The 16,248-nt window shown below is 37.5% G+C and overlaps 1 protein-coding gene across 1 annotated transcript in view; it reads right to left on the reverse strand.

Moving 5' to 3' along the window:
* Nucleotides 1-2,355: 2,355 nt before the first annotated feature.
* Nucleotides 2,356-16,248, reverse strand: part of kdm4ab (lysine (K)-specific demethylase 4A, genome duplicate b) — a 40,963-nt gene continuing 27,070 nt past the window's right edge. The window contains exons 19-22 of the mRNA XM_056473223.1: nt 14,373-14,543; nt 14,167-14,286; nt 10,292-10,384; nt 2,356-3,636 (exon numbers count right to left, since the gene is read on the reverse strand). Of these exons, the coding sequence (XP_056329198.1) occupies nt 3,496-3,636; nt 10,292-10,384; nt 14,167-14,286; nt 14,373-14,543 (525 nt within the window). The 3' untranslated portion in view covers nt 2,356-3,495. The remainder of the gene's footprint in view (nt 3,637-10,291; nt 10,385-14,166; nt 14,287-14,372; nt 14,544-16,248) is intronic.

Below are 16,248 nucleotides of genomic sequence, written 5' to 3' on the forward strand. Positions count from 1 at the left end.
TAGGACTTTTTATTTAAAGACACATGTTACACACAATGTTTGCTATATGGAATGTAAAAACTTTGAAGCTTTATCTCAAAATCATTACGAACGCAGATAGAAACTTAGACTTCCAAGGTGACGATGTGCCTAACAAATGAGGTCAGCTGAAGATACTGAATGATCAGGTTATGCTGGATTTTTTTCTTCCCTGCATATTCTAGAATGACAACGCCAGGCTTTATCAGCCTCAAAGTGTGTAAGAGTGGTTCAGGGAGAGTGGGACATATAATGGCCACCACTGAGTCCAGACCTTAACCCTACTGAGAAACTTTGGAATGTTCCGAAGATGACTTTGTGCAGCAGTCTAACTCTCCCATCTTCATCATCACAAGATCTTGGGGAAAAATGAATGCAACTCTGGACTGGAATAAATGTTATGACATTGCAAAAGCATCCTGGAAGTAGTGATGGGCAAAGCGAGGCTTCATGAAACACTGAAACAGTCGAAGCAAACGTGTCGAAGCTTCGAAACTTTTTGAAACCAGTCTCTACTGTGACACTTAGTGATCATTTTTATGTATTGCTTTGAAACAGCTTCAGCAAAAAAAACAACACAAATTACGGAATTACACCCCACGTTGTAGAGTCAAGGCTTCAAGTGATTTAGTGAAGCAGTAAGAGTTACAGACTAGCATGCTGAGATAATGGGTTAGAATCCAGAGTGATGTAGCTATAGAGGATATTTTTAAATGTTTTGTTCTTGTAACGCGTTTTGTTTTAACATCAGAACGAACACATTGTGAGTCTTGTTTTGGTCAAAAAAAGTAACTATTAAAATAAATCAAGACATAATTTGACAAAGGCTGATTTATACTACTGCGTCAAGCGCACGCGTATGCTCCGGCACAGCCTTTGCATGTTCGCATAGCCCTCGCCCTGGCCGTCGCACATCTCTCAAAAAATTTAACTACAAGTCACAACGTTGTGTAGCGCAAGCTCTGTGATTGGTCGTCTTGGTAGCACTGTTTACAAGTGTCGAGACACATGAAGGAGCTCAAGGTGGAAACTTTTGTTTTGGGTTTACATTATGATTACATTATGCACGTCCGCGGGTTCCCACCTCAAAAGGAGCGAGTTTAGGCCTTTTGTGCATTAGGGTAGCGTTCAGAAAAAACAAAACACCAGCGAAGAAACTCAACACAGAGGAACATAAACACATACTGCCAGCTAGCGTTTCGGAAGAGTTACTGCAGAGCATTACAAACAGCACTCAGAAGTATAAATGCACGGCAACGCACAAGGTATGCGCCATGGTAAAGTCTAGATCAGATAAGCGGCCGGCCAGGAGTGCGATATGTACATCAATTATAGTAGCATTTTTTTGACACTGTATAACAATAATTCATATTTTTACAGTACTGTGACGGTTGGTTTTAGGGTTGAGGTGGGGGTAGACATTAATAAAATACAATTTATTGGGTAATTTGATAGATAGCATAAATAATACTTGGTACAACTACTATTATTAGGTTACTGTGACAGTTGGGTTTAGGGTTGGGGTAGGCGTTAATAAAATACAATAAATGGGAAATTTTATAAATAATATAAAAAATTCTCGTTAACTTCCGGCAGCAACCACATCCGATCTAGCAATAACCATGGGCCGTGGGTCACGCAGATCACTCAACGCAGAAGTATAAACCAGGCTTTACTATGTGCACATGCTTGGTCCACTAGGCTACAAGAGATAGGTATTTAAGAGGTATTTTTCCGACCCTGTCAGTCGAACGCAGATTCGCTAGGTATCAAAACGCTTCGGAAATGATCATTGCTTTGAATCGATTTAGTCATGTGAGCTGGTGTTTCAAAACACTTTAGTCACATGACACAGGTGGTTTGAATCACCTTGGTCACATGACCTCTGTGTTTCAGATCATGCTTTGGTGTAGTGTTTCGAAACACTTGTACTTTGGGATCTCGACGCGATGTGGAAACGTCAGTTTCACGTCACCATCACTACCTGAAACGTTGCCACCGAATATGTGTGGTAATAAAAGTTAAATGTGGTCCAACAAAATTTTAGTTTGTGTGACTTTTGTTTTGGACAGGCAGCGTATACGTCAATGCTATTTAGAAAGGTTAATACTTTTTAGCACACAAAACGACAGTGAAAATGTGACAGCTAAAATAATAGTTTGAGCAATTATGAATTACGAACATACTATATCAAAGAATATGCAACGTTTCACCTCCCGTTAAATGCATAAAGCTCTCATTTCTGACACCTTACATGAATGACCTCAAATGAATCGCAAAAGGAGTGTTTGTGAGCTGTGATATAACAACACACTAAAATAAAACAAGCGACAAACGTTCAGGGAAAAGGAGACATTGCTTTTAATTTAAAAATAAAGTTTTTTGTAGCCTTAAATTAACAATGGATCTATATTCCAAGACAAAGGAGTGTAATGCCTACCACACAAAACAACTGAAGGGTCTGTAATGCTATACAACTAAAGCAATCTCCACAAAAAAAAAACGGATTATTTTAAATAATGATTCGAACGAGGCATCTCTTTAGGTGCCCTCTAAACAGAGCACTGAGATGTTGCCTTCCCTGCCTTAAGTACTATAATAAAAAACCTCACAACTGAAAGAAAACAAAAACAAACATGTGGATAAGTGCACCAGTTCGACCATAACTAGTCACTCTCTCCTGTAATGGCATAGTAATGCAACTAAGAGTAGAAAAAGTAGAGGGGAAAAAAACCTGCCTTCAACATATAAATAGATCTTTTTACAAACAAAGTTAATCCAGAACTAATGCTCAATACGGAAACGGCCGTTCCTCGCACTTCAACAAAAGTATAAATTAAATAACGCTAAAGCTGCTGTATCAACCTAATCGTGAGAGTATAAAGCTAGTTCTCTACAACGTCCCATGTTTACAGTAGGTCACACATGAGAGCTGCTCGTACTATTAAAGACTAGGTTCATCCATGAGATTCAGATATTGCCAAGCACTTTCAGACCTATAAAAAAGGTCAGCGGGGTGACGCATCATCCATGCTGACCAAAGATCAGTCGGACCATCTAAAGGTCTGTTGATGTGCGGTCAGCCGGTGGGTCTGCAGGGAGGTGATTAAAAAAAACATTACCGCCACCTGACTAAAGATAGTAGGAGTCCGAGAGCCGTCCAGCGCCACCTCCTGATCCCGAGCCGCTTGTGTGCTGTGCGAACAAACAAACACTCTTACACAAGACATTCCTAGCATTTCATCTCTGAGACTCTCATCTGTGCTGCCCGAATTCATACTCGGCCTAAAAAAGTTGATCTTGATGGTTTTAAAAACAAAAGGCGCAGTGGTAGACTTGTATTTGCAGTTGTCCGATCATGTGACGATGTGTCTGTTCACTTAAAACATTGTGCCGTCTGCTCCGGCCTGTTTCTCTGTTTGCTGTGTTGTTGGTGAATTGGTTTTTGTTTTGAAGATATTGTTTGTGGACACCGAGTTACTCCATGATTGCTCTGTAGATGACCGGTTCGATGTAGTCTTCTCTGTAGCGGGAGTTGATCACTCGCTGTCTTTTTGAGTCCTGCTTCACCTCCTTCTCCACAAACACTCCTTTGAAGCGCATGTCTGATGCCACAGACTAGAAAAAAAAGAAATAAAACAAATTTTGTACAGTGTTTACCAAATATATTAGCCATCAAATCAACTCATGATTTAAGATTAAACTCTCTCTCTCTCTCCATATATATATATATATATATATATATATATATATATATATATATATATATATATATATATATATATATATATATATATATATATATATATATATATATATATATATATATATCCTTCTATATCTATCTCCATCTATCCATCCATATCTATATACAGTACATCCATATCTATCTCCATCCATCCATCTATATCCATACATACATTTATATTAATACATCTATATTCATACATCCATCTACATTCATATATAGTGAGATCCACATTAAGCAGCTATAGCTCCCATCCACCTCCTTTTATGTAGATTTTGGATTTTGGAGTGTATTTAAATAGTAGTAATAAAAAAAAAGAAAAAAAATGACAAGAATTCTGCATAAATTCTGAAAAGGCACATAAAAAAATAGGATACACTTTTTAAACGATAAGAAAATAACTGCATGAGCTACAATAGAAATAATTTTGCCTCAAGTGATGATGAGATTGACTAAAAAGTGAACTGGTCTCATCTCAAATGTTGTTTTAACATTTTTTTAAACACCTAAGCAAAATTCCATCCTCAAAACTATTTGATTGTTACTCCCTGTCTTACAAAATGGTTTTCAAAAGCATCAAGCACTGCCATCTAGAAAATGTGCAACTATAGATGGAAACATAGCTAGTGTGATCATGATCAAATTGCATTACGTACTGTATGCACACCGCTTGATTTTCCATGTTTACACATGGACTTTATAATGTTTTTGTACTGCTTAGATTTCAACACTCCAGGGGCTTTTGCATTAAGTAGTTATAGGAACGCATTTATAGGAACTAGCCACAAGGCCAGTCCCCTCAATAATAATAATAATAATATTCCCCTTGAAAATATCATCTTTTCTCTTGTAGCTTTGATATCATCTGAAAAGCAAGCATTCAACAAATGGAAAAGAAATGGAGAAGAGAAACCAAAGGCAATTTCATCAAGTGAAAACAGCAAAAACAACAGACGGCTGTTCATGGTGAGCACTTTTGGGGAAGTGCATTAAAAGATATGTGGAATTCTAGTTTAAATGAATATAGCTGTGAAGCTGTGTGCAAGAAGGAGCATCAGCATCTTTTTTGTCTCAGGAAACTATCACGTTTTCACATTGGCCCACATTGCTTAATCTTTTTCTATTGTGCTTTTATTGAGTCTATTCTATCATTCGCTCTAGTGGCATGGTTTGGAAGTGTTTCCCTTAAAAACAAAAATAGACTGAGCCAGGTTATTAGGTGGTCTAGCAGGTTGATCATGGTGAATCATAGTTAAGTTATAAATCCCTGTATATAGTAGACAGCTTTTACAGTTTGCTCAGAACATTAGTAGCTGTGGCTCTCATCCTCTGTCTGAGGAGTTTAACCTACTCTTTTTGGGTCGAAGGTTTCAGTTGCTTTTTAATAGGACAAAACGTTAAAGGAATAGCTTTGTCCCATCACCAATTGTCGCTTTTAAATAAATTGTAATATTTTATAAAGTACTCTTTATTTATATGTACTTTATATGCACTTTTTTCTATGTGTATATGTGGGTGTGTACATGTGTGATTTGATTGTTTGTATCAAATGTCAAACTTTGCTGCAAAAAAATAAATAAATAAATTTACCTACGAGTTAAGGCTCGTGCACCTCGGGAGGCCTTTTGCTCGCGTTTTCCGTTGACGTTTAATGCTTCGTGACTAAATAAAGGGCACCAATGTGATCGTGCACACCAACGCACAAAACGGCAGGTGTAACTGTCATTTTTAAAGAAACGCCTCATGCTGTTTTTTTTTTTGTTTTGACCATAGACTGTAAAATATATGGACGGAGTATCCGTGACGTCACCCATAGGTTTCTGAAGAGCGCAAAAGAAGCCACAAGTAGGCGCGGCCAACCGTCGCCATTTTGTTCGCGCGTCATCGCACCCAAGGCGGGATACCAAACAAGGGCAAAGAGGCGGAGAGTGGGCGGAGCTACAGACCAATGCTGGCACTTTGCTTAGACTTGGCGGACAGACTTTACTTTGGGAGAAACGCTTGATACTTTATTACCTGCGACTCGTTTGTGTTCTGACCACATGTGCTTGGCTGTACACTATATCAGTAAAGTGATTAGACTTTCAAAAACACTGTTGTAATACATTGAGCCACTAAACATTGCTCTTATGACGTTTTTCTACAGGAGGTAAACGCGAATTACTTCCAAACACTTCAGATATAGTGTGTGTTAGTAAATGCAAGACTATTGATGAAATCCCGCACAACACTGTATGACAACGCTTCAGATGACTGTTCTAGAGCCTACAGCTAATCAATCTGTCACATTCTGGAGTGCTTTACGAGTCTAAAGAAAAATATTAATGATAAATGATCTTAAATCAAACAAATACATTTATAGAGATGGTATACAAGTATATAACTTTACTCACATGGGAAACGAGGCCACATGAATGGTTTGTGAGCACAATTAAGTGCACACAGCATCCCATATCATCTGATAATTGTAAGAAATAAGTCCAAAAGGCAGCTGACTGTGTAAAGCCACATAAAACAGAACAAAAATAAGATGAATATGCCGAGATCAGTGGCTAATCTGCCGGATTCAGCTGAGGTAAAGTGACGGCGACCAGCGAGACCTAGCTGTCACTCAAGTGGCCACGCCCTTAATTATGCAAACTTAAAATAACCTAATATAAAGGAAATGGATGAGTTATAAAAAAATTCACCCCCCTCACAGTTGTCATGGAGGGTAATAATAGCTATATGAACCAAAATCGTTCTTTGTACCAGGCTGTAAACACCTTTTTTTCTGCTGTAAAGTTGGCCATTCTAACAGTGGGCTCAATTGCACTTTGCTCTATTATGGAGCCAGGACTAGCGGAATTTTGATGAACTGCAGTTTCAGTTACTTCCGTATTGGCCTCCCGAGGGAGAGCGGGAGGTTGCCGCTTGGTTTTGACGTGCCGTGTCAAAACCTTCCCCACCAATCAGATTGGCACTTTCGTTCACAAGCAAGGAGCTGTTGAAGTTACAGTAAACAGCGCTTGGAGGCGCTCAAGTGCAAAACTGTCAATGCGAGTGCACATTAAAGAAGATGCCCAGAGGCGATATGAATGTGGAACTGCTTATTGCGCTGGCGAACATTAATCATTTCTTCATCGCTAGAGCTGGAGCTGCTGCTTGAACAATCCATGCTTGTTCGATTCGCCAGTAACTTTAACAAGCGTGTCAACTTTCTCTCTTCTTCTTCTGTGTTGCAAGCGGGTGTCAGAAGCTTAAAGTTGTGTAGCGCCATCTAATGTCAAGAAGTGATTTTGCGAAAATGAGACACTGCTCGCTGCAGAGCCATTTGAGCTCTCACTCCTCCTCCTGTAAGCTGTTTTAATGTGTACACCCACCCCACCCCTAACCCCCAGTGACATCACTCGTAGAAAAAGTGCAAGGAAGGAGGAGCAGGAGCTCAAGCTCCCCCTCGCTGGAGCTCAGCTCTGCCTAAGTGGCTCTGCAGTGAGCACCACTTGGTGAAAATCGCTTGGGTTTAAATCCAGAAAAACGTCTCAAAACGCTGATGATAAACGCAAATGAAAAGCGTCCCGGTGTGTACGAGCTTTTAGGGTTTTCATGATAACATTAATTCATGTTATGATACTATATCAGCTGAAGTGTCGTGATATCAAGTAGTATTGCGATACTGTAATCAAGTCCATAATATTAAAAAAATTGTCAGAAATACTATATTTTATATATTATAATAAGCCTACTTGAATTGAATTAATGATTCCCTTATTACTGAAAAAAGTATTTGCAAGTCACTTCACCTAAAATGTATTCGTTCTTTTTGTTTATTTTGTAAATGACTGACCAACAAAAAATACATTAAAAATAAAGACACAAACTTAAACAAATGAAATTTGCGTTAATAATAAAATTTGCATTTTCCCAACCAAATTAGACTTTATGAAGTGGTCAAAAATTCTGTTTCAAATGTTTCCAGTTTCTATTGTCAGGTTGCTCTTTTTAAGAGATTGTCGCAGTTGTTGTAGCTACTAAGTCATATTGACATCAGCAGAAATTAACTGATTCAGATTCGATCTGAAGCGTCAGAAAACGTGCAATAGGCTTCCAGAAAATGCGTGAATTCTACAGTTTGCAACCTTAAAGGGCTCCACAAAATACTCAAATGAAATGGTCTATTGTTGCACAAACAGGTGAGCATTTTAGGGAATTTTCCACATGTATTGTAGATAGACCGTTAATGACGATACTACATTTACAAACTACAGTGGCACCACCAGTATTTTGGATACTACCGGTAAACTGTGCAACCCTATTACATGTACCAATAAAGTCAACAGAACTGAAATTTGTATAAAAGATAGCCTAACCAATGTTCAATTTTAGACAGAAAAGTCCACACGTTTAGCAAGCACAAATCCTTCTAGTGTGCATGTGTAGGATTGCTACTTTTAGCTTAAACTAAGGAGACAGTTCACCCAAAATTAACATTGTCATCCTTTACTCACCTTTGACTTGTTCTAAACCAGTTTTAAAGAATGGTTACAACTGATAACCACTGATCTCCATAGTAGGAAAAGCAAACATTATGGAGGTCAGTAGTTACTGCTTCCATCTTTTATCAAAATATCTTTTTTGCGTTCATCCAAAACAATACGAGATATTTTGTTCCGTTGAAGTCAAGGGTGAGTAAATAAGGAGATAAATTTCATTTTTGGGTGAACCATCCCTTTAAATTGCTTTAAAATCATACAAAGTAATGGGATCTCATTGCAATACTTGGATTTAACTTTTTATATACAGAGTATATGAGAATAAAGTTTTAAGAATTCATTTAAGATTTTTGGATCTTCAAGACAGTTTTGGAAGTTTTTGGTTACCTGATATGTCTTTCTGAGTATTCTACTGATAATTCCATCTAATCAAAGTAATACTAAATATACAAGAGAATATAAGAGCGGTCTCTTAAAATAAACAACACATTTTTTGACATTAATATCAAATCTTTTTGTGTAAAAAATTTTTAAAATTAAAAATGTTGCTCAGCTCCTGGACCTGCAGCAGTCAGTGTTAAAAGTTGCAATGTTAACCTCCACTGGTAAACCTTATAAAAAGGCATGAAAAATTCAGAATGCACTAAAAATTGAGAGTATACGGTGCATCCGGAAAGTATTCACAGCACTTCACTTTTACCACATTTTTTTATGTTACAGTCTTATTACAAAATAGATTAAATTCATTTATTTCCTCAAAATTCTACACACAATGACAATGTGAAAAAAATTTTTTTCAATTGTTGCAAATTTATTAAAAATCAAAAACCTGAAAAAAAAAAAATAAAAAAAATAAATCACATGTACATAAGTATTAACAGGTCTTTTTGAATATGGTGCCACAAGCTTGGCACACCTGTCTTTGGGAATTTTTGCCCATTCCTCTTTGCAGTACCTCTCAAGCTCTATCAGGTTGGATGGGAAGTGACGGTGTACAGCCATTTTCAGATCTCTTTAGAGATGTTCAATAGGATTTGGATCTGGCCTCTGGCTGGGCCACTCAAGGACATTCACAAAGTTGTGAAGCCACTCCAGCGATATTTTGGCTCAGACAGAGTGACCATCGGGTTGTTGATCTACTCTCTGACTAAGGCCCTTCTCCCCCGATCACTCAGCTTAGATAGCCGGCCTGCTGTAGGAAGAGTCCTGGTGGTTCCAAACATCTTCCACTTACGGACGATGGAGGCCACTGTGCTCACTGAAACTTTCAGAGCAGCAGAAATTTTTCTGTAACCTTCCCCAGTCTTGTGCTTCAAGACAATCCTGTCTCTGAGGTCTACAGACAATTCATTTGTCTTCATGCTTGGTTTGCGCTTTGACATGCACTGTCAACCCTGAGATCATGTCCAATCAACTGAATTTACCACAGGTGAACTCCAATTAAGTTGCTGAAACACCTCAAGAATGATCAGTGGAAACAGAATGTACCTGAGATCAATTTAGAGCTTCACAGCAAAGGCTTTGAGTACTTATGTACATGTGAGTTTTCAGGTTTTGTATTTTTAATAAATTAGCAACAATTTAAAAAAGTATTTTTCACATTGTCATTATGGGGTATTGTGTGTAGAATTTTGTGGAAATAAATGAATTTAATCCATTTTGTAATAAGGCTGTAACATAAAAAAAAAGTGGAAAAAGTGAAGCGCTATGAGTACTTTCAGGATGCACTGTATGTACATTGAGCAATAATTGAAATGCTCCTAAAAGCTAGATTTCTGCAGTGTTCTCTGGTCTGAATTAGAATTTCTCAATTATTTTTTTTTAGATTTGAGTAACTAATTACTTGAGGAATCATTTCAGCCATAGACTGACAGGAACCTTGCTTTGACAATCTGTTTTAAAATGTTAAATTTAAAAAGAAATTTTTTTGGGGTTTGAAACAACATGTGGGTAAGACAAGTGTCATGGCAAGGTAAGCTGACTGTAGTGGCGTACTAGTTTGTACTAGGATTTATCCTTTAATGAAGCGGCCCTGGTAGGAAAAAAAACTCACCAGACGGGATTTAACACGTTTGGGCAGCTCCTCGTCCAAACTGAACACATCTTCCCTCTTCACAGTAAGCTGAGAGTCATCTTCAAATTCCACCTGAAGAGCAATTAAAAGAGACATTTTAAAATCCACATTATGAAATGGACTTTTGTTCAAACTTGTGCCATGAGATAACACTAGAATACCAAGGCAATAATTTTGACTTTTAAATAGGTGTATACATTAATATAACTCATGTACTTGAATTTTACTATGTAAAACTATAGTACTCTATTACATTTTGCTAAAATCTGCTACTTTTTCCTGTTTTTGATCATGCATGCGTCTGCTAACAAATTTCTGAGATTTCTTCTAACAAAAGCTGAAGTTTAACCCACTAAAAAACAAAAAAGTTTTTGTGAATTGAATTTTATTATAATTTTTTGTTTTTTCGAAGGAATATATACTGCATAACTGCAGGTTAACTGTGTTTGTATACTGCCCCCTATACACAACTCCTTTAGAATCAAAATCAGAAAAGTTATGTAACAATAATTTTTGGAACAATAATTATTGTAAAAAAAAAAATGGACATGGTCAGCAACAATACGCAGGCTGTGGCGTTGAAACGATGCTCAATTGGTACTAATTGTCCCAAAGTTTGGCAAAGAAATATCCCCCAGTCCATTACACCATCAGTTTGAAACCGTTGATACAAGGCAGAATGGAACCATGCTTTCATGTTGTTGATGCCAAATTCTGACCCTACCATCCGAATGCTGCAGCAGAAATCTAGACTCATCAGAGCAGGAAATGCTTTTACAATCTTCTATTCTCCAATTTTGGTGAGCCTGTATGAATTGCAGCCTCAGATTCCAGTTCTTCGCTGACAGGAATGGCACACGGTGTGGTCTTCCGCTGATGTAGTCCATCCGCCTCAAGGTTGGATGTGTTGTGCATTCAGAGATGCTCTTCTGCATACCTTGGTTGTAAAAAGTAGTTATTTGAGTTACTGTTGCCTTCCTATCAGCTCTGCCCATTCTCTTCTGACCTCTGGCATCAACAAGGCATTTGCGCCAACGGAACTGTTGCTCTGTAAACCCTAGAGAGGGTTGTGCATTAAAATCCCAGTAGATCAGCAGTTTCTTAAATACTCAAACCAGCCCGTCTGGTACCAACAACCGTGCCACGTTCAAAGTCACCAAAATCATCTTTTTCCCCATTCCAATGCTTGGTTTGAACTGCAGCAGATCGTCTTGACCATGTCTACATGCCTAAATGCATTAAGTTGCTGCCATGTGATTGGCTAAGTTGGCGGTTGATTCCGCTGTGGCGATCCCAGATTAATAAAGAGACCAAGCCGAAAAGAAAATGAATGAATGTGTACTATTGACAAAACAGCTATAAAGTATGGAAGACAAACTAGTCAGGTAATGAACAGTCTGGTTTGCAAGAAAAACCGTTCTACTCATTCTCTGTGGCATATATTCGAGTTACACACCCAGTTCACATATTTTGCATCTTTTATTAAAGCCAGTCTCAGGCTGTTTGCTTTCCTACCCCCCCCACTTACTCCTATAAAATATTTGACTAAAATCAATAAAAAAAGATTTCATATCAGAATTTGACCTATTGGAATACCCCCAAACTAGCCTTAGGCTTATGATCGATAATATTTAGAGATTTGCATGTGATTTGCATGATTAGGGTCCCATTCAAAAGTTTGGGGTCAAAAGCTTAACTTTTTTTTTATATAAAGAAAAAGCTATATTTATATTAGGAATACCATTTATTCCTGTTTTCTTAAAGCTTAATTTTCAGCATCATTAACCCATAAAATATCATTATAATTAGGCTGATTTGCTGCTTAAAAGCATACCAAAAAAAGAAGAAGAGTATTTTCACTGCTATGCAGATGATACTCAATTATATATTCCAACTAAACCTGATGAGACTTCAGAACTGTCTAAGCTAACTGAATGTATTAAAGATGTTAAAGACTGGATGACCAACAATTTTCTTCTCTTAAACTCAGACAAAACAGAATTATTACTTATTGGGCCTAAATCCTGTACACAGCAAATCTCACAACTCAACCTACAACTAGAGGGATACAAAGTTAGCATTAGCTCTACTATAAAAGATCTGGGTGTCATACTAGACAGCAATTTAAATTTTGAACACCATATATCCCATGTCACAAAAACTGCCTTCTTTCATCTGAGAAATTTCGCTAAGTTACGAAGTATGCTATCCATCTCAGATGCAGAAAAGCTAGTCCATGCTTTTATGACTTCAAGGCTGGATTACTGTAATGGCCTGTTTGCTGACTTTCCAGCATCCTCTATTAACAAACTTCAGCTAGTACAAAATGCAGCTGCCCTACCAGGTCTAGAAAATTTGATCATATCACCCTAATTTTATCCTCCTTACACTGGCTGCCTGTTAAGTTTCGTATTGAATTTAAAATAATGCTTCTTACCTATAAAGCTTTAAATAATCGAGCTCCTGTTTATCTAACCAACCTTCTGTCTCGCTACAATCCAACCTGCTCTTTAAGATCTCAAAACTCAGGGCTTCTGGTAGTACCTAAAATAGTAAAATCGAGTAAAGGAGGTCGAGCCTTCTCATTTATGGCTCCCAAACTCTGGAATAGCCTTCCTGATAAAGGCTCAGACACACTCTCCCAATTCAAAACTAGATTAAAGACCTATCTTTTTAGTAAAGCATACATCCAGTGCATCACTTAGTGGTATGATACAGGAATGTGCTCCACACAGGTTTTTGCATCTAGTTTATATACACTATGAACAGGAGCTACGCTAATTACTCTCTTTATTCTCTATTTCCACCTGGGGATACTCATCACGAGGCCCTCAGACTATGCAGCGCCACTGATTCGATCCAAGACCAACGATGAGATGATCCCAAGGTTTCCATATCCTGGACCAGGCCGTATCCTGTGCAGCTACTTTGGTGGTCATGGAGGAGTGGAGAGCATGAGACTCATTCCTGTGATGCTCCAGGGACCTATGAGTTTTCGTTGAGGTCCAGCTTCCAGCCTCCGTTGCCTAGACTGCAGCTCTGCACAAGACGTTTGGCCAGAGGAGAAATGGTCATGCCCAACTAAGCCTGGTTTCACTCAAGGTTTTTTAAATTCTTCGCTTTCGTCAATTGGTGGAGTTTTTTCCTCGCCGCTGACATGGTTTGGGATCTGTGGAGCTGCGCATTAATGGATTTGCTCTTCAGTGTTTGGACTCTCAGTAGTGATTATTAAACCACACTGACCTGAGCTAAACTGAACTGAACTTAAACACTGAAAACTGAACTACACTGTTTCAATTTACTATGATCTTCTATGTGAAGCTGCTTTGACACAATCAACATTGTAGAAGCGCTATACAAATAAAGGTGAATTGAATTGAAGTATTTATATTATATAAAAACCTTTTCTAACACAGCAAGTTTCTTTAATATTGTGTTCTTACTCAGAAGTATTAAGTTGTTTCAGAAAAAACTATACAAATCCAACTTTGAATTTTTATGTTTCTTTCATATAAAAATAATAATTCTGTGTATTACAGTGTCTTTACTTTGGGCAAGGAGTGGATCCAATGATTAATTTTACCTGTTGTGAAAATTTGAAACCATTGCATGGCTTCTACTAGATAAATACTTCAAAAACAGCAACAGCAACAAAAACAACAACAACAACAACGATGACGAAGATCAGTGACAAGAACGGAAAAAACAGTAGGCACAGTAATCATGAAAAAAAGCAGCCATACTATAATGTTAAGTCAGCTCAGCATCATCTCTTGTGACACACACTACTTTGCCACATCTGAAGTTGAACTCTAACCCACATAGCAAACAAAGTGTGTTTGCTGTCCTCTGACCTGGTACATGGGGATGATGTGGTCAGATACGAATTTGGCTCCATAGATGAGGCCATCTGTCCATTGTACTTGAACCACTTCGCCCTCTGATGGTGGACCGAGCCGCTTACAGTCTCTATTCTGAAAAAAATAAAAGACAAGCATTGCTTCAGGAGTCTGCTTTTGATCAGCAGCCATGGCTTTGATCCATATAACCCTTCACGTACCACTATATCCTCAGGGAAGAGGTTGTCACTAAATGAGCCATCATCAAATATAACCTCATAGAAGGTGGCCTTAGTCAGCTCAACCACTTCACAGTGATAGTACCGGCCATTTTTGTGCTTGCAGATCACTTTTTGTCCCTTCTCCAACTCCCGCATGGATGCCATATTGCGCTGTAACGAGAACATCAGGGATCAGACATCTCGTATTTTGCTGTGTTGACAAAATCACTCCAGCATACCGGACTACAGCACGCAAAACACTTTTATTTATGAGGTTACATATTGACCGACCTGCATAACAAAATAATAACAGGTGATGATGGAAACTGTCTAAATACATACTGGCTCACAGAACAGAATTACACCCTGCTAAGCACTAAATCAGCCTAGTGTTTTTGACTACTTGAGAACAATATTATTATATGTTGATTTCATAAGGTAGTGAAAAAGACGGAAGTTTTTTTTCCTTTTATGTAACAGTGAACATTCATTAAATAAATGTCTTTTGGTGCTATGAAGTAAAAATTATTTTAAGAAAATAAGTTAAAATCATTGAAAACAGATGCCTTTAATAATCAAAAACACATATACAACTGCCGAACAAGCTCTGAGCTCACAACTGGTCTGTTTTAAAGGTTTGTAAGTAATTGTTAAAATTTTGATTCCTTACAGAAAATAAAAAATAAAGGGATTGTGACTTTTGACAATTTTACATGGTGCTGTTACATTTCCACTTTAGGCAAAATTTATTTAGATTTTTTGGGCTCAATTTTTTTTAACGATCTAGGCGCAAAGTCTAAAGCACATGGAGCAAACACATTAGGAGTGTGTCAATACACTTTTGTGCTTACTCTTTTCTTGAGTTCTGGGTGTGTTTTAAGCATAACATGCTTTAAATCAATCAGAGTCTCATTTGCTATTTACATGGTGGACTTTGTAAGTGGAAAAACTGAACACTTCACTAGCGAGAAAACAGTTAAACAGACCATCTGCAGCGCGAGGATAAATAACAAGCCTCCTCCATTTGGCCTCTTTTTCTTTACTTTTACTCATTACTCCTTTACTTTCGTGGATAAGGAAACGGTGTTGTACGCACTACACTGAAGTCATCCATTAGCCTACAAATTTTATTTAGTTTGTTAAGTGCAAAGATTTGTTTCAAAACTATTTCTAAATTTAGTTCTAATTTCCAGCAAACGAATAAATGAATAATAATAACGAAGTGTGGTCAAAAAAACTAGTTATATCCAGTTGATGCATACATCTCCAAAACCCAACAGGCAGAGAAATCTAAAATTGTTTTTGTTAAAACAAATATAAATATGTATATAATAAATAATACTACTATTAATAATAATAATATACAAATGCAAATTGTCATGAAAACTGGAGGTAGTAGTTTTTATATTTATGTAGAAAATAATAATTGTTGTAACATTTTCATCCTTTATTTTTTCCATTTGTAAATATATTTGTGTATTGCTGTACATCCTGTGTGTATTAAGCAACAAGTAAGCATTTGGACCACAGGCGCTCTAGCTAACACGCTCTGCCCTGGACTTTAAACCAGTTTTTAATTGGTCAATGGCGCAGTCTATTTCAGTTCCTTAAAATAGCAACACTCTAACAATGAGCCTTAACACACCTCCTATATAGACCGGCACACCCATGAGTCCACAAAGTGGTGCAAACGGGTTTGCCATTTAAACAACGTTGCACAAAACGTGAAAATTACTGTTGTGCTGGTCTGAAAATAGCATTAAATCACACCAAACATGTATTGTGCTTTATTGCGCCAGGTGTATGATAGGGCCCTTTATATTTAATATGATTTGTCTCTTGGTGTCAACAAGTAAAGTTAACTTATTTTGATCAA

The sequence above is a fragment of the Danio aesculapii genome, chromosome 2 (assembly GCF_903798145.1).
Source record: "Danio aesculapii chromosome 2, fDanAes4.1, whole genome shotgun sequence".
NCBI classification, from domain to species: Eukaryota; Metazoa; Chordata; class Actinopteri; order Cypriniformes; family Danionidae; genus Danio; species Danio aesculapii.